At 41.4% G+C, this 22571-nt stretch overlaps 1 protein-coding gene across 8 annotated transcripts in view; it reads left to right on the top strand.

Annotated features, from left to right (window-relative positions):
• CALD1 (caldesmon 1) overlaps positions 1-22571 on the top strand; it is a 209818-nt gene that overhangs the window by 170451 nt on the left and 16796 nt on the right. For 5 of the 8 annotated variants that reach the window (XM_082043413.1, XM_082043415.1, XM_082043414.1 and 2 more), the window contains 5 exons: positions 6911-7054; positions 8634-9678; positions 15567-15715; positions 19765-19948; positions 21516-21656. In XM_082043413.1, the coding sequence (XP_081899539.1) occupies positions 6911-7054; positions 8634-9678; positions 15567-15715; positions 19765-19948; positions 21516-21656 (1663 nt within the window). Of the gene's footprint in view, positions 1-6910; positions 7055-8633; positions 9679-10331; positions 10416-15566; positions 15716-19764; positions 19949-21515; positions 21657-22571 lie in introns of all 8 variants that reach the window. The other 3 variants (XM_082043419.1, XM_082043418.1, XM_082043417.1) reach the window with 3 other exon arrangements.

The following is a 22571-nucleotide window of genomic DNA, read 5'->3' as shown; positions in this document are numbered from 1 at the left end:
ACTTTTTATTGTTTTTTGACCCTTGGTCTAAAGAATGTCAAAAGGTGTAGGCAATTAGAAGATAAGCTCTGAAGACCTCCCAAGTTGATTTCGCTTGTGACGGCTAGCTAGGGAGACCTGTAATGGTGGTAGAGTGCGGGTCGTCATCCCACTCCCAGTGAAGGGTACATGAATTAATGTGTCTGCCTGTGGTTTACTTTCTATGTAAAATGTGTTTTGACACTCCAGGCAGCAGAGGAGGAGGCTGCTTAGATATCTAAGGAAAAGGGAGTGATGTGCTGACCAGGTTAGGGTGAACAAACTCGGTGCATGAGGACTGAGAGATTCATAGAATCATTTCACAAAATAACAAAATCACAGAATGTTAGGGATTGGAAGGGACCTTGAAAAATCATCTAGTCCAATCCTTCTGCTGGAGCAGCATCAACTAGATGAGGTTACACAGGAATGTGTACAGGCAGGTTTTGAATGTCTCCAGAGAACGTCCCTGGGCAGCCTGTTTCAGTGCTCTGGCACCCTCACTGTGAAGAAGTTTCTTCTCATATGTAAATGGAACCTCCTGTATTCCAGTTTGTACCCATTACCCCTTGTCTTATCATTGGTTGTCACCGAGAAGAGCCTGGCTCCATCCTCGTGACATTCACCTTTTATGTATTTGTAAACATTAATAAGGTCACCCCTCAGTCTCCTCTTCTCCAAACTAAAGAGACCCAGCTCCCTCAGCCTTTCCTCATAAGGGAGGTGCTCCACTCCCTTAATCATCTTTGTTGCCCTACGCTGGACCCTCTCCAGCAGTTCCCTGTCCTTCTTGAACTGAGGAGCCCAGAACTGGACACAATATTCCAGATGTGGTCTCACCAGGGCGGAGTAGAGGGGAAGGAGGACCTCTCTCAACCTACTAACCACCCCCCTTCTAATACACCCCAGGATGCCATTGGCCTTCTTGGCCACAAGGGCACAGTGCTGGTTCATGGTCATCCTACTGTCCACCAGGACCCCCAAGTCCCTTTCCCCTACACTGTTTTCTAACAGATTGTTCCCCAACTTATACTGAAACCTGGAGTTGTTCCTGCCCAGATGCAAGTCTCTACACTTGCTCTTGTTATATTTCATTACATTTTTTCCCCACCCAACTCTCCAGCCTATCCAGGTCTCACTGGATGGCAGCACAGCCTTCTGGTGTGTCAGCCACTCTTCCCAGTTTGGTGTCATCAGCAAACTTGCTGACAGTCACTCTATTCCCTCATCCAAGTCAGTGATGAATATATTGAATAATACTGGTCCCAGTACTGACCCTTGAGGGACTCCACTAGATACGGGCCTCCAACTAGGCTGTGTCCCATTGACCACAACTCTCTGGCTTCTTTCCTTCAGACAGTTGACAGTGCACCTCACTACCTGAACATCCAGTCCACGCTTCCTCAGTTTAGCTGTGAGGATGCTGTGGGAGACTGTGTCAATTGCTTTACTAAAATCAAGATAGACCACATCCACTGCTTTACCATCATCTGTCCACCTGGTTATGTCCTCATAAAAGCCTATGGGGTTCATCAAGCATGACTTACCCTTGGTGAGGCCATGCTGACTGCCTCTAATGACCATCTTATCCTTGATATGCCTTGAGATGCCACCAAGGATAAGATGTTCCATCACCTTTCCAGCGATAGAGGTGAGGCTGATTGGTCTGTAGTTACCCAGGTCCTCCTTCTTGCCTCTTTTGAAGACTGGAGTGACATTTCCTTTCCTCCAGTCCTCAGGCACCTCTCCCGTTCCCCACGACTTGGCAAAGATGATGGAGAGCTGTCTAGCAATGACCTCAGCCAGCTCCCTGAGCACCCATGGATGCATCCCATCTGCACCCATGGATTTAGGGATGTCCAGATTGCCTAATTGCTCCCTAACCCAGTTCTCATCAACTGAGGCAAACTCCTCCATTGTCCTGACTTCCTCTGGGGCCTCAGGACAGCTTCTGACAGCGTAGACAGAGACAAAGAAGACATCTAGTAACGCTGCCTTCTCTGTATCTTCTGTCACCAGGGGACCCACCTCATTCATCAGTGGACCTGCATTGCCTCTAGTGTTAGTTTTATCTGCAATGTATTTGAAGAAGCTCTTTCTGTTGTCCTTGACCCCTCTCGCAAGGTTTAATTCTAAGGAGGCCTTAGCTTTCCCAGTTGCCTCCCTACATCCTCTGACAACAGCCTTATATTCTTCCCAAGTGGCCAGCCCCTTCTTCCATGATCTGTAAACTGTTCTCTTCCACTTGAGCTTGCCCAGCAGTTCCCTGTTTAACCACGCAGGTCTCCCGGCTCCCTTCCTTGACTTCCTACGTGTCGGGATGCTCTGATCTTGCGCTTGGAAGAAGCAGTCCCTGAATGCTAACCAACTATCTTGGGCCCCTTACCTTCAAGTACCCTTGCCCATGGGATTTCCTCTAGCAATTGCCTGAAAAAGCCAAAGTTGGTGATACTGAAGTCCAGGGTTTCAATTCTGATTGGTATTTTGTTCCTGCCACATGAGATACTAAACTTCACCATCTCATGGTTGCTGTAGCCAAGGCACCCCTCAACCTTTACCACTTCAACCAGACCCTCCTTGTTTGTGTGAATAAGATCTAGCAGTGTTCCACCTCTAGTTGGCTCATCCACCATTTGCATCAAGAAGTTATCATCATCAATGTACTGGAGGAACCTCCTGGACTGTGGATGGCTGGCTGAGTAGTCCTTCCATCAAACATCCCAGTAGTTAAAATCCCCCACGACATCCAGGGTCTGTAACTGTGAGGCTGCTCTCAGCTGTCTGTAGAAGGCCTCATCAACTTCCTCACCCTGATCTGGTGGCCTGTAATAGACACCCACAACAGTATCACCCCTGCCAGCCTGCTCCTTAATTCTCACCCACAGACTCTCAACTTGCTCCTCATCTGCCCCTGGACAGTACTCAATACATTGTAGTTGCTCTCTCACACAAAGAACAACTCTACCACCTCGGCTTGCTGGCCTGTCTTTCCTGAGAAGGACATAGCCATCCATGACCACATTCCAGTCATGTGAGCTGTCTCACCATGTCTCTGCAGTTGCCACCAGATCATAATCTCCTGACTGTACACTGCTTTTTGACTCCTGCTGCTCATTCCTCATGCTGCACGCATTGGTGTATAGGTATTTCAGGGAGTGAGCTGAGCACTCTAATTACAGCCTAGGGGGATGGGAGGCCTCCCGGTCTTCATCAATTCTAGAGTGCTCTACCCCACTGGTGCAAGCCCAACTACAACCCCATCCTCCTTCAAATCTAGTTTGGAGCTCTCCAAATGAGCCCAGCTAATTCCTGCCCCAGCATCCTTTTGCCCCTGCGAGATAAACCTTTCCTGCGTAACACTGTCCGGACTGGAGTCTTATAAAACCAGTCATTATCAAAGAATCCAAAGCCCTGCCCGTAGCACCAGTCTTGTAGCCAATCATTTATGGACTGAATTCTTCTATTCCATCCCACATTGGAAAGAGGGAAATGAAAATAACTTGCACCCCAGACTCTTCCACCAACCAAGGCCTTGAAATCTTCATTCCCCTCAGACTACAGGATGCAGCTTCCTCCCCACCTGTCTGGAAGATCAGTAGTGGGTAGTAGTTGGTTGAGTGCACCAGGTTGGGGAGTACCCTGGTGATGTCCCTGATCCGTGCTCCAGGTAGACTACATGCTTCCCTATGATGAGGGTCAACTCTGTATGTTGGGCCCTCTGTCCTTCTCAGAAGCAAATTGTCTACTACAATTACCCTTCTTTCTTTCTTATTGAAGGCAGTCTTGAGGTGTGGAGTCAACCGCCTCTTTCTATGTGACCTTGTAGGCGGGCTTTGCACCACATCCTCACCTATCTCTTCTTCAAGATCCAGGGCCACACCACGTCAGCCGCAAGACCCTCAAGATCATTGAGTCCAACCATAACCTAACTCTAGCACTAAACCATGTTCCTAAGAACCTTGTCTAAACATTTCCACGGATTATGAGTCTACCACTTCCCTGGGCAGCCTGTTCCAACATCTGACAACCCTTTCTGTGAAGAATTTTTTCCTAATATCCAATCTTAACCTTCCTTGTTGCGACTTGAGGCCATTTCCTCTTGTCCTGTCACTTGCTACTTGGGTGAAGAGACCAACACCCGCCATGCTACAACCTCCTTTCAGGTAGTTGTAGACAGCAAGAAGGTCTCCCCTCAACCTCCTTTTCTCCGGGCTGAACAGCCCGAGTTAATGGTAAGATGTTAATGGTCAGAAAAGCATATTTTTATGGGCAGAAATGGCATTGATCTAACTTACACCATCTTTCCTATGACAGGACTTCTCATGGAAAGTCCATGACAGTTAGGGTGACTGTGTTGAATCATTTCAGAAACGATCCTGCTGTCAGCTTGGTCACAGCATGAGCATTAGCCCATTAATTAACATAGCCAACCTGAACCTGCATTTTCAGCCTACTCTACTGTGAGTCTGTGGTGGCTACTCAGATCCACTCCAGCAAAGCCTGTATTTCCAAGGCAAGCAAAACAGCCTGTAGAAGTACAATCTGGGAAGTAGCGTTAAAGTAGTTGTAAAGAAAATATAATACAGATCTATAAAATACTGCTGTTAATTCTTGATATGACTGTTTCCAGATTAGTGGGGATGTTTCATGTATCCATGCAGCTGATTGAATTGAATTGAATTGAATTGAATTGAATTGAATTGAATTGAATTGAATTGAATTGAATTGAATTGAATTGAATTGAATTGGTGTACTTGTTCGGTGTGGGAAACCTGTGATATGCAGTGAGGCAGTGGATATACATAAAAGGATATTGAGAGAGATTGTCACCTTTCTTAACAGATGATCTATGTTATAAGTGTCCAAGGACAGGAAATACATATCTGTTTTAATTTGACTTATTTAATGCGTACCATTTGCTGGGAGTTTTGTGCTTAAGGTATTTTTTTCTTCTCTTTTTTATTTTTTTAAGAAACTGATTTTTTTTTTTTTTAAAAAAGATATTTTAAAGAGGTTTTCAAAAGTGGTTGTTCTCTTCGCTGTGTAGGAGTGTTCTGTGTGGGTACAGAGAGTATAATAAACTACTTCATCCTCCTGTGGTCTCACTGCTAAGACAAATCCTGAACCATAGGCACTGGGAATCAGCTCAGTCATGGCCATTATCCAGTTGCCACAGGCTAAGAGCAGCATGCTGTCTCCTGTGCCCATACATTTGGAGTTCAGAGCTAAAAAGATCATAGGCTCCTTGCAACGAGAACATCTTACTAAGTGGGCCTTCTGTGGTCAGTTTGCTAATGCAGTTTTATTCCAGAGAGAGTCTCTCTCTTTTGCAGATTAAAGACTCTATGGCTTTATTATTGTATTCATATCCCCTTTTAAATTTCTTACTAATGACAGGAAGTGTTTTTCCTTGCCTTCCCTAAATCACCTCTAGTGCTTTTAATTCATCTTCTTCCTTTCTTCCGCTTCCCTCTATCGTAATCCTTCATGGCTATTCTGCTAATGGTTTTCACCCTCTTTGAGAGGAGCTGATTCTACAATGAAAACATTGCAAGTTCTTGAGGCGGAGCATGAAAGTAGCGAATCAAATCCCTCATGTACTGAGGCCAAGAGAAGTTGCAAGGGATGAAAATGCTGATGCAGGTCTGGCAAGTGACTCAGCTGTGTTGAGCTTTTAGCTTCCATTTTGAATTTTTAAAGGAAAATTGCAATGATTCTATGTCTGATGAATGTCTTCTTTCATCCTTCTTGAAGAAGAAGGTGGTGGGAGAGGCTGAGACCCAGAGAGTCTAATTCATGACTAAATCAAAATGTTTTAGTTGCTTTTAATGTTAAAATATTCCTTGAAACATAAGCTTTAACTGTGCTCGTTTTTACGCTGTGCAGAGGTTTTTTTGTTGTTGCGGTTTGTTTGGGTTTTTTTTGTTTTGTTTTGTTTTGTTTTCCCTCTATGTGCATTGCTGTACAGCTAACTTAAATGGGTGACAACATAAGGAATGCTGACTTCTTAACTATCACATATCAGGCCATTGCTGGAAGCAAAGTAAATGAATGTCCTGACTGGTTCTGGCACGTATTAACTTCCTATTTCACTTTCCCTGCACAAAAAGATAAGAAGAATGCAGGCCTTTCCCTTTATTTCATGCAGTAATAATACACCCCAGCAAATACTTGAATGGGTTGCAGGGTTATTAGGATTGTAATGTCTTGCTTTCCTTTTCAAGTAGGATGAAGCTAAATGTAATGATCTGTTGAGTTAGATGAACACAATGGGCTCTCAGCTGTAGGCTTTCATCACAGCGGTGATGATTTGGCCTGGCAGGGCTCCGGCCTCACAAAAAATTTTGTAGGTGTCAGATGTTTCTCACTCAGAACCAAGAGCTGAGAGCTGTTGTCATACTTGTGTTTCCCTTCTTTGTAGTCTTTCACTTTTAGAATACTGTTGCATTTTAAGCATGTTTTATTTAAAGGAGGCTAATGAAAAGCTGCTTGGCTAAGTCCAGCTTCAGTTACATGGCCCTGAGCAACAATCTGCTCTAACACTGTTGTGTGCATTCTGGCAGGACCATAGTGTAGTCTAATAGGATGTCTGCTCAGCTACAGAGCTGGGCTTTTATGGTCTTGGTATTTTCTAAGAGCAAACTGACAGCATGGTGCTGCTGCTGGTTTTTCTATGACTATTTCGTCAAGTTCACTTCTGAAAAAAAAAACAAACAAAAAGAAGATTTGAAATTATGCATCTTGACAGCTTATTTTCTAAACAGCATATGGAGCAGCGCCTGCATCAGTGCTTACTCTGCTCTGATCAGCTGCTTTATGTAATTTTTTAGTCACAGTGTCCTATATCATGCTATAACCCCTTTTTTTCCCTATCCCTAATTCCCTGTTGCAGGCTGTCTTACCAGAGAAACGATGACGATGAGGAAGAAGCCGCCAGAGAACGTCGCCGACGGGCTCGACAGGAGAGGCTGCGGCAAAAGGAAGAAGGGGATCTATCAGGAGAAGTAACAGAGAAAGCAGAAAATGCGCAAAACAGGTAAACATCTGATGTTGTTTACCAACAAGTCAACAGTAATTTTTGTTCAGGGTAGAGAAGTATCCTGAAGAGGTCTGTTTTGCTAGCCAGAAGTCCCAGGTTTGGCTATCTTTGCTCTGAAGAGAATCTAACACTGTGAGGGGCACTGCCATCTGTTCCTACATATTGGGGTAGGAGCATCATTGAACCTAGGCTTGAAGCTCATGAGGTTCATGACCTATTGCCAGGGTGTCCACAGGGCCGTCTATGTGGTAACTCAGCTGAGGCTCATTGAGGAGAATACCTCTGATGCATCCTACTGTCAGATTCCCTCAGACATGACTGGCTCTGGCCTCACAAAGCTCCACATCTTTTGTCCTGCTTATAGGGGCTATGGTGTCATGGGACCAAGACACAGGGGATTGGTGGGCACCCAGTTGCAGGCCGAAACACGCCTGCAAAGCACTGGATGTGAGTGCTAGACCTCAGCTGTTATCTAGAATTTTCAGGGTCATGTAGCTATAAACAGCAGAAAAGCTTATGGAATGAGGTGCCACTTGTCACAAGCTGGATGAGGAGAGCTGGTCTTCCAGTCTCTCTATCATTTATTCAGTTTCACATAGTCACAAATATTGTATCCAGATTTCCAGTAGCCATAACACATTTGAAAGGAGAGACCAGAAATTAGTGTGGTATCAGGCTAATAGATACTGAGCACAAGTAGCATTCTGTTAAAGACAAGAATGGATATAGACGGGAAAACAGCAGCGTTTCTCATTGTAGATTATAATCTTTTCCCACACCAGAGAAAGAAAAAAGCTAGAAAGAGGGAAGAAACCTGCACACAGGAGAATTAAACAGATGAATATTGAAGGAGTCAAAAAACCTCCAGGAGCTGAGAGATCCAGTCCTGATACTTACAAGTGTTGAATAGTATGTCTTAAATTATGTGCTCTGCTCACTCCATCTTCTAACAGATTATTGTTCCTGTACAGACAATCACAACCTCATTGCACCCTTATTTGCCATGCTGTCCCATTGGGGACTGTACCTGTGGATGTTGTTGCTGAACAAGAGTACCTTCTGTTGCTAGAGAACTTAGAGATGTTAGAGAACACTGAAGTCAGTGTAGCATCTTCAAAAATTCGCCTGGTTGGAAGGCTGTACACAAGACATGTATACCTCAGGCCAATCTTCAGGGGCTTTAAAGCAAGCTAAGGTTTTCCAAGTATTCTGCTGCTGGGTGAAGAAGGGGGGATGAATTTTTCAGGGCCATTCATTTTTCTGCTACTCCAGGCTTCAGGGACCATTCCAGTGCTTACTGAGGCCAGTAAGACTCCCAGGGACTTTAGGGGCTGTTGGAGCTCGCCTGGAAGGGAATCTTGCCAGGGTCTCACATTGTGAAACACCACATTCCTATACATGTAGAAATGCCAAAATTAATCCTTGGAACCATTTTGCTAAATTTTGAAGTATGCAACCTTTGTGTTTTCAAACCATAGAATGATGTTACAGGAAGCTTTTTTTTCCTAGAAACAGCTAAGGACATATGTTGTCAGAAAAATTCTTTTTTTAATGCAGAATTGTCACTTTTATGTAGTGTGGCAGAAGAGGAAACCAAGCGTACAACAACCACAGCAGGAACAGATGACGAAGCTGCATTGTTGGAGAGACTGGCAAGACGGGAGGAGAGACGCCAAAAACGTCTACAGGAAGCCCTGGAACGTCAAAAGGAATTTGACCCCACGATCACAGATGGGAGCTTGTCACTGCCCAGCAGGAGAGAAGTAAACAATGTGGAAGAAAATGAGACCACAGGGAAAGAGGAAAAAGCTGAAACACGCCGAGGACGCTATGAGATTGAGGAAACAGAAACGGTTACCAAATCATACCAAAGGAACAACTGGAGGCAAGATGGGGAAGAAGAGGAAAAAAAAGAAGGAAAAGACAAGGAAGAGGTACAGGAGGAGAAACCAAAGGAGGTCCCCATAGAGGAAAATCAGGTAGATGTGACAGCAGAAAAATCCATAGATAAAGAAGAGGTAGTAGAAACAAAAAATTTAGCTGAAAATGCAGAGGAACACAAAGCAGAGAATGATATAAATGCTGTGCCAGAAGGGGAGAAGAGTGTAACTGATGATGAGGAGGCAAAGGCTGAGGAAGAAAGGAAGAAAGCAGATGAAAGGGAGAAAATTGAGGCAGAAGAAAGGGAGAGGTTAAAAGCAGAGGAAGAAAAGAGGACAGCTGAAGAAAAACAGAAAGCAGAGGAGGAGAAGAGAGCAGCTGAGGAAAGAGAGAGGGCTAAGGCAGAAGAGGAGAAGAGGGCAGCTGAGGAAAGAGAGAGGGCTAAGGCAGAAGAGGAGAAGAAGGCAGCTGAGAAAAGAGAGAGGGCTAAGGCAGAAGAGGAGAAGAGGGCAGCTGAGGAAAGAGAGAGGGCTAAGGCAGAAGAGGAGAAGAGGGCAGCTGAGGAAAAAGCGAGGGCTAAGGCAGAAGAGGAAAAAAGGGCAGCTGAAGAAAAGGCTAAGCTAGAAGCAGAGAAATTAAAGGAAAAACAAAAGATGGAAGAAAAGAAAATAGAAGATAAACAGGTAAAAGAGAAGAAAGTACAAGAGGAAAAATCTCAACCAGCTTTCCTAAGAAAACAGGTACAGTAAACATTTTGCACCAGAATAAGACACCTGTGGTTTGTGAGAAATGTAATGCTAGGAAAAAAAAAAAAAGTTTGAATTGGAATTTCCTCACAGATCTGTTCCTGCATTGAAATGACTAATACTAATGCTTGCTTTCTTGCTCTCTCTTTTTGAAAATATGGCTCCTTAATTCTTCTTACCAATAATGCAGTGCACAACATACCTGACCTCACTCCAGCATTCCAAGAAAACCTTGCATATATTCAGACCTCTGCATGATTTTTTGCTGCCTTTTTTCTCACCTGCTATAAACTGGCCTAAAGCAGTAACACATGAGGTGGAGGCAGGCCCATCTTGGCACAAAATGTCATGAGCACTTGGTAAACTGTGTGAAGAATGTGTGTGCTAAATGCGATCACAAGAGAGGGTTCTCTGCTGGGACATGGGAGCATGATGCCACGCAAGAGAGGAAGGCCCACATGGGGGAATGGGAGCATTTGGAGAGGGTGGAGGGAGCACAACTGCACACACAGATGTGGACACAGAAGCATATGGTGGAGATGTGGCTGCACACAGGATTGGTACATCAACACAGTGTGGAGAAAAAAAGTGCAAACAGATGTGATATTTTCATATTAAAAAAAAATCTTAAAAACCCAAAAACAAAGGGGGAAGAAAAAGAGGTTAAAGTGGAAGCTAATAAGGAAAAGTTACCAGATGAGAAGCTCCGACCTACCTCCAAAAAAGATCAGGTAACTTTTAAACCATTGATTTAGATGTTGTAGGGAAACTCGAGATGAGAAAATAAATAAGGGTTCCATAACTGAAAGTTGCTTGTTCAGCAAAGTACTTAAGCGTGTGCTTCATTTCAAGAACATGGGTAATCCTGCTGAAATAAATAGTGATGAAGCTACTTATGTGCTTAAAATGAAGTAAATGCTTAAGTATTTTGTTTTTGGGGGGCTTTAGAACCAAATCCTGTTTGTCTTAGTACAAATACTTCAGGAAACTCACTTTGGTCAATAAGGCAAGGGTGGTTTGCACCCTAGGGATGAATTTTTCAGGACTGTATCAACTAATCATCCTTCCCTGGTTTCCTCCCACTCTACTGTGAACTTTTCCCCTATGAATGAGACCTACTCTTAAAATAATAATCATAATCATAATCATCATCATCATCATCATCTAAGCCCTTTGGCCACCTGACTGCCTTAACTAATGATTTCCCACAAGCTGCAATGCCCCGTGATATAAACCATGCATACCCAAGATTCTTCTTTTGTTTTAAAGAGAAAATCTACAAAATTTACTGCATTGCATTTCCACTGTAAACACAGGAACTGGTGCCATGGTGTTTTACTGTATGGTAAGTAAATAAGACTTGGGGACCATTTAATTTTCATGTTACAGCTGGACACAGGGAGCCACATTCAATGTTGTGTAGCAACTGTGGTTTTGGTTCAATGCAACAGGTGTCAAAATACCCCCTGATTCTAATCAGACATGAAGACTGGTCCAGGCATTGGAATTTTGGACCCATTTGGGTTCAGCCAAGTCTGTGCAGCTTAAGGGAGCCACAGCACAGAGATCTATTAATAGTGACGTGCAGCTTGCTGCCTGTCCAGCTCCTTGGGAGCATCAAGGGTTGCAGAGGCGTCTGGTCCAGGATCCTGAGTTGTTGGATTAATTCAGAACATGCTGTAGATGCTTAGCTCACCGTCAGAGAGTGATGAAGGCAAATCACGTCACAAGGTTTTATGTCCATTTGCCTGTCTGAGGCATGTAGGATTGAAAAGGCAAATGAAGTGATTAAGATGGTTAGAAGAAAGGTTCCTAATGAACAGGGAGAGAGAGCAGCAATACTAGAATAATTTACTCTAGAAAGGGAAAGTATTAAAGGAGAATTAATGGAGGTGCTTCAGAATAGTGTGTTAGAAAAACTAAACAACTACTCTAAATTTAACCAATTGCCGTACAAAAATAAGGGACGGATTATGTTCTTCATAAGACAGAATCAGCCTGTAATACTCACTGTTGCACACAATCTTTGAATATTACAAATAAATGTAAAAAGTAGGCTGTAAGTGAACACAAATATGGATTTTGTGGGGAACCTGAGACACAATTGTCCTGCTTGCATTTATACGGAGCTCAGTCAAGTCTCGCTGGAGGTTTCATTATGCTTTTGAACGGTAGCCGCATGGCTAAATTATTCCAGGTATTGGTAAGACGTTTAAAAATGCCTTGTGATTTTAGTGCTTCCAGTTTTGGATGCTCAAGGTGAGACAATTTAAGATAGCTCCACTTTTAGTGCAATGCTGTGTACTCATCCACCAAAAGGTAAATCTTTTGCAAGTGTATTAAGCTGAACATAAAAAATGCTCAGTTTTGAAAATTGTTGCTTCTTGGTTTCTGAAGAAAAATTGATAATCTCAGACTTCAGACAAGTCAAGATCAGTCTCCCATCTCTACTCCTCCCCTGCCCCATACAAATTTTAAAAGGCCTGTTTCTGAACCATATATGCAGTTAAGAGGATGGGAGCATATAATTAAAAAGATCCTGAAGGAATATGGTGGATGTTACATAATCAGATTTTGCTTTTCCAGTTGTGCAACATGAGCCCATGTCCTTTCTTAATGTGACCAAAATCTGACCTACTAAGTTCAGGTTTTGATCAAATCACCAAGAAAATCTGTCTCCTTTTCTGAATGGCCCCACAATTTTTGGTTCTCAAAAGTGGCCTGAAAAGTTCAAAAGAAGAAACTTTCTCATGATGTGAGACTCTTGGTATTTCCTGCTTCCAGTTTGGCTAGACATGCTGAAACAGTTGCTTTTCTCATTGTATTTGGGTATGGTAGTTGGCTCTCTATGGAAGCCCTAGACCCAGATGTACACAGCTTTTAAGTCACAAAGTAATTGAGCCCAAATAAGGAATTAAATTTGCCAAATGGCCTAGATCTCAGTAACTGAATCACTTTGGTCTGAATGTGTTCAAACTCTAGATTTAGAAAAGAAGAAAAAGAAAAAAAAAAGAAAGGAAAGGAAAGGAAAGGAAAGGAAAGGAAAGGAAAGGAAAGGAAAGGAAAGGAAAGGAAAGGAAAGGAAAGGAAAGGAAAGGAAAGGAAAGGAAAGGAAAGGAAAGGAAAGGAAAGGAAAGGAAAGGAAAGGAAAGGAAAGGAAAGGAAAGGAAAGGAAAGGAAAGGAAAGGAAAGGAAAGGAAAGGAAAGGAAAGGAAAAAGAAGCAGTCTAGAGAAGGATCAAAATATAAATAAAACCAGAAAATAGCTACACATTTTTGGTTGTGTTCTTTCTTCACTTGATGGTCAAGATTTCTGAGAGCATGTGAACTATTTTCAGTTCAGGTAATACTACCTGTCTACTCCAACTGGAGTCATTGTAGGCCTTTTTACTGAATTTAGCAGGGGCTGAATTAGCCTGTAATTTCGGGAAACACTGAGACAACAGAAAATACTTTTTCCATTCCCTGCCTTTGGAATGGGACATGATAGTTTCTGCTTCTGTGTTAATCAATCTCTCTTTTGGCATTAAAACTAGTAAGAGAAGGATTGGGCCCAAAAGCTGTGAAATGTTTCTGTAATATCTTGTTTTATTATCCTTTTGAATAAAGAGGCCAAGCTGTATTAATACGTTTCTCAAATGCAGACACGTTACCAGAAATCCTACTGGCTTCTGAAATGCTATTTTCTAACCTATTTATTTTTAAACTATATTATTTTAATATTAGTTTTTCAGCAAATTCAATTAAGACACAAGAGACATGGCCCTCCCCAGTGGAGTTCAGTACATCAGGCAGCTGGAAGTATTGGCTTTTTAATGACACTTTAAAAAGTCTTGATGAAAATCTTAACAACAGAAATCCTATGCTCTCAAAATCCCAACACAGACATCCTGGCCTGTGAAATCTTCCAGCAGTCAGCATCACTGGTTTCAGTATCACCCTAACTGTGACTGAAGGATCAGGAGATTGCTAATAGGCAGATGAGATTTTTGCTGTGAACATGATCACTAGCTACAATCTTGCTCAGATTTGGGAGCACCTAAAAGACGTTCCTGTCTGATAGCATTCATTAAGCTCAATGAATATCCCTGTTTGTCTCAGCCCAGCTCCTCAAAAACAGAAAAGGATTCCTTGAGGCTGCTAGCAATAATGGTTTTGTTTGCTGGCATAATGGCCAAAGAATGCATGGTCATGGAAACTGAACTCCCCTCTTGTCCACCAGGGCACTTCTGCCAGGTTGTGCCTAAAGCCCATTGGCAGCAGAAGGTGGTGCTGCCACCTGCTCTCAGGACAGAGCGAATGCCTCTGTGGGTTGTGTTCAACATCTCTTGCCAGTGGCAAACTTGCTAGAGTAGATTAACCACTCAATACTAATTTGTAGTGTGTGCCACCTTGGCATTATCCCTCCTATCAGTTTCTGTGGACAAGCAAACTGGCCTCAGGTGGATGTCAGAGACTAATTCTGGGACTTCACTCAGAAGCTCCAAACAAAACCTTAGGGAGGATCTTGACTTTGAAGACTCTGAATTTGTCCCTTATTGGTAAAGATACATCTCCAGAAGTTCTTCTTTGATGAGGAAGGATAGAAGTTTGATTTGATTCGGAAGTAGGTGTGTCTCTTAGTTAATTTCAAGGTGCATCTTGGAACGCCATAAAAGCAGTCATGTTGCAAACAGGACTGTTATGGAAGATCTTTATCTTTCTAGTTAGCAAATGGAATGGCAACAGACTTCCAAGGGACAAAAGTATTTTTTTTCTAAAGGTCTTCATATGAATTTTTCACTGAAGGCATTTCTTGCTTGCCAGCTAGAACTGTCCTCCAACATGGTAGTGCCAGAAAAAAAAATACAAAACCCCAAAACTTTGGAGGGAAATGTTTCTTCTGCTGTTGAAAATTTATTTAAGATCGTAGTCTAACTATCTGAGTAGGAATAATTCTACCTAAGGATAAAGAACTTAAATCAGACCATATCCCCCTCCTCTTATCAGCATCTCGCCATGACTCAGCATACTGAGATTAGGTCATCCTCAGTTCTGATGAGTTCTCCAAGCTCATAACTCTGAGGGAATACTGGAGAATGAAATACATGCACTAAATATACTCGATTACTATTAAGAAATATAGGACAAAGCTTTGTAAGGATGAAGGGAATTTTTGCTCTAGTGTTTCTCGAGAGAATGTTTGCTTCTTCAGAGGATTAAATGCTCATGTCTGATAACACCGCCCATGACTAGACTGTGAAAGAATTGTGCTTTTTATCAAAGTAAGTTTTACTCTGACATAAAGATAGCTTTGTGTTTTGGCCATTATTCTTGCAATACTGAAGTATTCATCTGCTATGACACTGGAACGAGCATGAATTCTGTTGAGCAAATTTGACAACTGGTGAAGGTTATGTGTTATTTTTACTGCTCCAATGTCCTAAACCTTCTACCAAGAATGTATTAACTAGCCTAGTCCCAAACATTTTGCAACAAAGAATCTTAATATGCAAGAAGTAAATGATATTGCAGCAGGAGGGAAGAGGGTTGGGTGCCTCATTGGGGTGCAGTTGCAGAATGAAGCAATGTGGTAGCATAGCCACATGGCCACAATAAACTTTCACAGAAGACGGATAATTCTACTTAGATGTTTTCATCCTGAATTCACATTAGGACAGCATAGTGGTGATCAGTTGCAGTTTAGAGATTTTCAGAGTACTTCTGTCATAAAGCACATAAACATTTTGAAGACAGTTGTTTAGTTAATCATTATTACGAAGGAATCTGTGTTCCTTAGCTGTTATTTAGAATGCCTTATTGTAATTTCTTCTTTTTTTTTTTTTTTTTTCTGTTTATTTGTTTCTTGTTTTTCTTCTATGATTTATGGTGTCTCCTGAGCAGGTAAAAGATGATAAGGATAAAGGAAAAGCACCCAAAGATGAAATGAAAAGTGTCTGGGATCATAAGAAAGGAATTCCTGAACAAAAGGCACAGAACGGAGAACGTGAACTTGCTGCTCCAAAACTTAAATCTACTGAGAATGCTTTTGGGTAAGATCCAAGTGAGCATTGCACTTATTTGTGTTAGAGCAGAACAGGGGGCCATCTCTGGGTATCTGCTTAGTAGCCTTGTAGCAGATGAGTAAAAGACTTGGGTTGGCCATGTCAGGAGAGGTTCTGGCATTCATTGGGTTGTAGGTATGAATTAAGGTTCTTGGCTTGTTTTCTAACAAACTACCCCCCATGTTGCAGTAACAAAATCAAGTACATAAAGCAAATGTAAATAGCCTTGCTGCCTCAGTAGAGATAAGTGGCTTATTTTTACTCTATTGAGGCTTTCCTTCCTTGAAGGACATTTATTTCTAATATCTGCACAAAGGCCAATAATGACAACAGCCCAGATTTTGCGTTTTCTTGTTTTTTAAGTCAGATCTCAACCATAGCTGAAGTAACCTATTTCCAGTTATGTACCTACTTTTAATCAGACTCTGCATATTGGTATGGAGTACAATCCAGTTGGTAACTCTTAAAAGGGCTTCTCTCTTGATTTCAAGACAAACTTATGGCTTATCTATAAAAGTGATATTTCAGTTAGGTGAAAACCTCTCTTAGATAAAATGTGATGGGGTTTTTTTTTGTCTCTTGATAAGCTATATCACAGTTTGTTTGTTTGTTTGTTTGAAGGAAATATTGTCATAACGGCTATATTGGGACATTCAGTGGTGACAAATTTATTGTGAAAAGTTCATTAATAAAGGATTCTGACTGTAAATAGGAGGGGATACATGAAGCAGAGCCAAGGTTCTGGAAGGAATGGATAGGTTAGAAATCTAAATTTTTTTCTTCCTCTGTTACATTGACCCAGGCAAAGAAAAGGTTAAGCTCTTCAGGCACTTTAAGAAATCTGTGCATGGCAGTTGGGATTTGCTATTGTATCTCAGCATTCCCCTTGTGATTCTTCCGGGAAAAAAAAACTTTCTCAAAATAAAATGTAGTTCAAAAGTCCCTGGAGACACCCTGACCGAAGGCCAAAAGACAGACAGAGATGGAGATAGAATAGCAGGAAACCAGCCTTGCCAGAACTGTCCTGCTTCATGGCTTGGGTCACATCATCAATAACATGAGAATGGTTTTCTAAAAATATTTTTCTTGTGTTTTCATTTGATTTACTTCCTGTGGGAGACAGGCCTTAGTAGCAACATGTAGATTTGAGTTTCCACTCTTTTTGTGTGTGTGTGTTTGTGTTTTTCTTCTACTATTTCCCAAATATGGGAAGAAGCCTGTTGAATAGCCTTTTATCAGCTGAGTAGGAGACTTGGGTTGGCAACATCAGCAAAGGCTCTAATCTTCATTGGGTTGTTAGGAATGAATTAAGGCTCTTGGCCTATTTTCTAACAAGCTACCTGCACATTATTGAGCTTTGTTTGGAACTATCTTTCTTGTTTTTACATGAACATATCAGATATTGGTTAGGAAGTATGTAACTTGACTAACTCTCAGTGGTGAGGACTGAGAATAAAATAGGGTAGTGGAGGCTAGAGAAAAAATCTTATCTGTGTCTTGTTTTTCTACATCAGTCAATAAGAGAAATACAGGATAAAACCCCATTTTATTGCTTCCCCTTCCCATCTCCTCTCCCACCTGTCTTCCTCCATGTTCTCATACAGAACTGCAGAAGTCCTAAATATGATGTAACATGTTGTTTCACATTGTTCTGACATTTTTGGCTTCCACAAACCACTTCTTTTCTTTTCAACCTTGTCTGAAAGCTGGCGATGAACTTTATTTCTTAACACTAAAGTGGCGCTTACGAAACTCTTCCTCCACCCAGCATCTCAATACTAATTTCCAAATGCCAACAGTAGGCAACAAAGATTCCAGAATCTATTGAAAACAGGGGAGTTTGGGAGGTGGAGGAAAATAAGAACAATTACTGCTGGTTTATTTTTTGCTATTTTGGATTATGCAGAGCCAGAAGGGGAAGTCCTGTAAACTGCATGAGAATAAAATAAGCTAGAAACTTTAAATGTTCTTCTTTGTAAGGAGGATAAAACAGTCACCTGAGGTCTCCGAACAAAAACTTTAAGACTAGATTCTACCCTTGGCTTTTTCAGTTGAAAGCCGAGAGTAACTGTTATTTTTGTTGGAGCTATCTGCACTGAAGGCACTGAGGACTCACCTTTCTTCTGTGCAGATGTAAAACAGAGTGTCTATGTTTTAAAAGAATCTTGGCAAATGTTGTGTTCTTAGTTCTCTTAATTCTGAGGGATAAGTATTTGCCCTTGGCAGGGATATCATTATGTCTAACAGAAGTCACCCCTTGTATCTTCCTTGGCCCTGAAGCTTGCAGGTCTGAGTGGGCTGGCAACACAGACTTCAGAGACTGATAGGCAAAAAAAAAAAAAATATTAGTGAGGGTCCTGGGATGTTTGCTATAGAGGCTATAATCTTGCAATGAAGCAAGAAAGCCTTAAAATAGCCAGGGATTTCTCATGGCCTGTGCAGGATAGGATCCTTAGAAATACTTAGTGCCTTAATAGAAGCTTTGGAATATTTTGTGTTCTCAGTAGCTCTGCAAACTGTATCATAGGTATTTCAGGCTGGACACCCAAAACCATACCTCACACCTCAGGTATTGGTCTTCACTTTGTTTTTGAATAGACTAAATTAAATTTCAAATAAAGTTTCCAGTGTTTTCCCCCAATGGTTTTATTAATTGTTTAAGTATTTTTCAGTAATAAAGCATGAGTTCCTATCTTTAATTAGATATCACTACCTGACGCAAGTTCTTATTCATGACCACTAACATTAACTTGACATTTGTGGTGAAGGGTGGTCTTGTGGTTCTACTTTCATGGTTTACGTGATTCCACTCTGTTTGCATTAATGAAGTCATTAACATCCAGCTTTTTTAAATGCCAAGAAAACAGAGCAGAAAGTTTTCTTAAAAAAATCCGTAAGTACATTCCTTTTCTGTCTCTTGTGTGTAGCACACTGATAACTCTTAGGTACCTATCTCCTTGCCAGCAGGAATATTAAATGCACTCAGGGAGCAGACATTTGTCTAAATACTGGAGTGGTAATTGTTTAACTAGGTGATGCTATCTGAGTGCTGAAAATGTGCACTTCACCTATGCAAATTGCAAATTCTTCAGAGTGCTTTTTTTTTTTTTCGTATTCTTTCTTTCTGTCTCATGTATTACAATTGGTAGGAAAACTTCTGTTTTTCTCCTGTGGAGAAATAATTTCCATTTCCTTAATAAAAACCCATACCTTCCCTGTAAAATTCAGTAAAAGATCTGATGAACATACAGGTTGGGAGACTTCAAGTGATAGGTGTTATAGATGAGATATGAAACTTTTTAGGTTTTTAAAACACCATTGAAGCTGTAAGATTCTTTCCCTTCTCCCTGCTCTTGTGTCCTTCTGTTTTCCCCAAGTCAAGTAATTGGTTCTGTCCCCAGATATTCTTGTCTTTTTCTGAAAGGTTTATGAAAAATACTTGCCTTTGAAAGCAAGGAATTAGTCCATCATTTATTACACAGAACAAAGCATAATATTTTTGCTATAAGCTTTTAATATGTAAATTTATCTCATTTAAAATCAACAGAGAGTTATGGCTTTCTATTGCTTTGTTTTCTGTATGAACTGTAGTATGCTTTTGGAAGTGTTTCGTCTGTACACAAACTGCAAAGCAGAGTTGTGAAAGTGTAACAGTTTACTGTATACCACAGACATGGTGATGGTATATGATACCTTTCCCTGAAGTTACATGAGATGTTAAATATTTCAAGCTCAGTTACTGAAGTCTCTTAAAACTGGAGCTGGCCTGAGTTCTCAGGCAGGGTGGTGCAGCTCCTGGGCACACAAGCACATGCGAGACTCCTTCTTCACTGGCAGCAAATGGGAAGGGTGCTCCTTGTAGTATCCTGATGAAAATGTTTTGGGTCTGTCATAGTTTGCAAGGAGCAAAAGGTCTTATAAGGCAATATCTCTGAGTGCCAGGCTCTCATGTTGATGGTGAGCGCATGGCAGTGGGCAGCTCTGGCCAGGAAGTGAAATCCCGTAGTGTATCACCTTCCTTTGCATTTCTTTCCCAGCCGCTCCAATTTGAAAGGGACCGCAAATGTTGAAGAAGCAAAGCTGGGGTCCAAGGAGAAGCAGCAGGAGGCAGCGGCAGAGCTGGACGAACTGAAGAAAAGGCGGGAAGAGCGCCGGAAAATCATGGAGGAAGAGGAGCAGAAGAAGAAGCAGGAGGAGGCTGAGAGAAAAGCTAGAGAGGAGGTAAGTGTGAAATATGAAGTACTGGACTCCAGCTTTATTATTTTGTTGCTACTACTTTACTTCCAGTGGCCTTGCATTAGCTGATACCTCTTTACAGCAGTGTCTGCACAGACACTTTCAGCAAAGAAGTTAGTGTGGCTGGAGGTTGATGGATCTGTATTTAACAAAAGGGTAAATTGAGGCCATGGGAGACTGGCTTATAGATGAGGAAGGAGCATGCAACAAGGAAGGCAAGACTAAACCCAAGTATGCAGGCCAGCGTGCTTCTCCTTGGATCTGATAATGCTGTCTGGGGAACTGCTGCAGTGACTTCACTTGAAATCACACCACTCATCTGGGCCTTTTGGGTTTTGTGCTTTTCCGGGCATTTCTGTTTCTTAGCATCTCTCAGGAGATTGTCTGCTGCAACAGAACTTGATTTCAAATATCCTACCCAGCATTAAAATCACCCCATTTTCCAACCTTCAGATTTAACTGCAAGCATACCATATTTCATATCAAGTAACCACATCACACGGATGCTCTAAGGGACGACCCAAGGTAAAACATGCGGTTGTCCAGAGTAGAAAGAAGCATTACAATTCTAGCCTCAGGAAAGACAGGACTCTATAAACGAGTCTTCATGAGTCAGGGATGCAAAACGTTGGGGGCAGTGTTATAGCCACAAAGTTCTTAATTTATTCAAGGTGTCCTTTTGACATTACACAAGTTGAATTGTAAAGTGCATGTCAAAATTTGTCTGCTGCAGATGAGCTGGAATGCTAATGCTATATATAGTTATGATGGGGTAGATCTCATTAGGAAGATATTATTGTCTATTTCAGTATTGAGTACCCAAGCACATCTGTTTGTTTGTACTTCCTCTGCTGAGGGACACTATAAATAGGATTTCCAAATCTCTGGTATTTCGTTTAGGAATCTTTGTTGTTTGGAAAGCAAATGGTAGATGAATAATTAGAATGTTCGGCAGCTGCATGCTAATTGCTTTAATATACTAAGCTCTTTACAGTAGAACTCAGTAGATGCCGAGATAGAGCAATACCTTGCTGGTCAGACCTTGCTGACCCATGCTCACAATGGTTGTATTTCAAAGTTTCCTGGTTTGACTTGTAGCTTATGAAGTAAAAACTCATATCTTTGAAGGGAAAACTTCACTTTTTGGTGCCTATCGATTTTTCCTTGTGAAGTATTAACCTTGGCACAAGTGCCAGATTAGATGGACACAAGAACAGTACGAAGATGACACATGAAGACACAGGTAAACTGAACTGGAGTATTTCTAGAAATGTCCTTTTTTCTCTCTTTAAGTGACAGTAAATCTGGCAATACATCTGGTGACCTCACTGCGAGAAGACACTAAAGCAGCACAGACTAGCTGTCTTCCCTGATTCCTCAATACTGTGATGGATTAACAGCAATATGTTGTTAGATTTCAGATAGCTCACTGAACTGTTTTGACTGGCACAAAAATATTTACTTAGAAAATCTGGTAAATGTTTGCAGGACTGCAAAGCCCTGTAATGGTGATACCTTCTGAAAGAATAAGTCACCTTTCATATTTTTTAAGGAGGAAAAGAAGAGGATGAAGGAAGAAATTGAAAGGAGAAGGGCTGAAGCTGCTGAGAAACGTCAAAAAGTGCCAGAAGATGGTGTATCTGAAGACAAGAAGCCATTTAAATGTTTCAGTCCTAAAGGTTCATCTCTGAAGGTAAGCTCTCCACCAACAACTACATAATACCTAAAAAGTTGCAGTCCAAACAAACAGCCAAACACCAAAGTAGTGCAGAAATACTTGAAATCTGACCTGGGACAATGTTCTGAAATAGACCTTAGTCTGAAGCCTTTAGCTGAAAGTCTTAGTTCATTGGGCTGATTGAAGAATAGAGATCCTTTCTAAAAATAGAGTCTAGGCTGGGAGTTACCTGTTCTTTTTGGTGAAAAATGTCTAAAAAGGATCTTCACCTTTAAGAGAAAATTATTTTTGAAACTTAGAGCTGTATTACTGTGTTGATTTTCAGTGTTAATTTATTATAGGAGTGCTTTGTGAACTGGAGTAGATCAAGATCACCAAATGTTCTTTCTCTCCTTCCACAGTCACAATTACTTTCTGCCTTGCCAGATTACTTTGTCTTTAAGCATATTCAGGCTGATCATCATTAATTGAAACTGCCCCTTATGGGAGTTCTATCGTATGTATAATCTCCCTAAAAAGTTCTGGACTGGATTTCTTTTTCTTATATAACAGGAAAAAAAAAAAATCTGTTGCTGCAGGAATTTCTAAGTCGTGTTCCGTGGACTGTATTGTATTGGAAGCCAGATAAATCAATTAAATGGCCTTTCAGCATGGAAAAGGTATCCTGGCCACACTGAAATTATTGGGAACTTTATTTTGGTATTCAATCCTATTGCTTTCTCAGCTGAAGCTCAAATAACACCTCTATTAATTGTTTTCAACTATCTCTTCCTTTTCTCATATTGTGTCATTAGTCATTTAAGAATCCAAAATCTTTGTCAAAAAAAGCCCCTTAGTGGGTACTAAGAGAAAAAGAACCAAGCAGGAGGTTATCAGGTGAGAGCTCATTGGACCATAAAGTGGTTCTCCATGAGATTAAGAACTGTATTC

The sequence above is a fragment of the Streptopelia decaocto genome (genome assembly GCF_964273445.1).
Source record: "Streptopelia decaocto genome assembly, chromosome: 1".
NCBI classification, from domain to species: domain Eukaryota; kingdom Metazoa; phylum Chordata; class Aves; order Columbiformes; family Columbidae; genus Streptopelia; species Streptopelia decaocto.
Note: the sequence above shows the minus strand (reverse complement) of the source record. Positions and strands in the feature narration are given on the sequence as shown.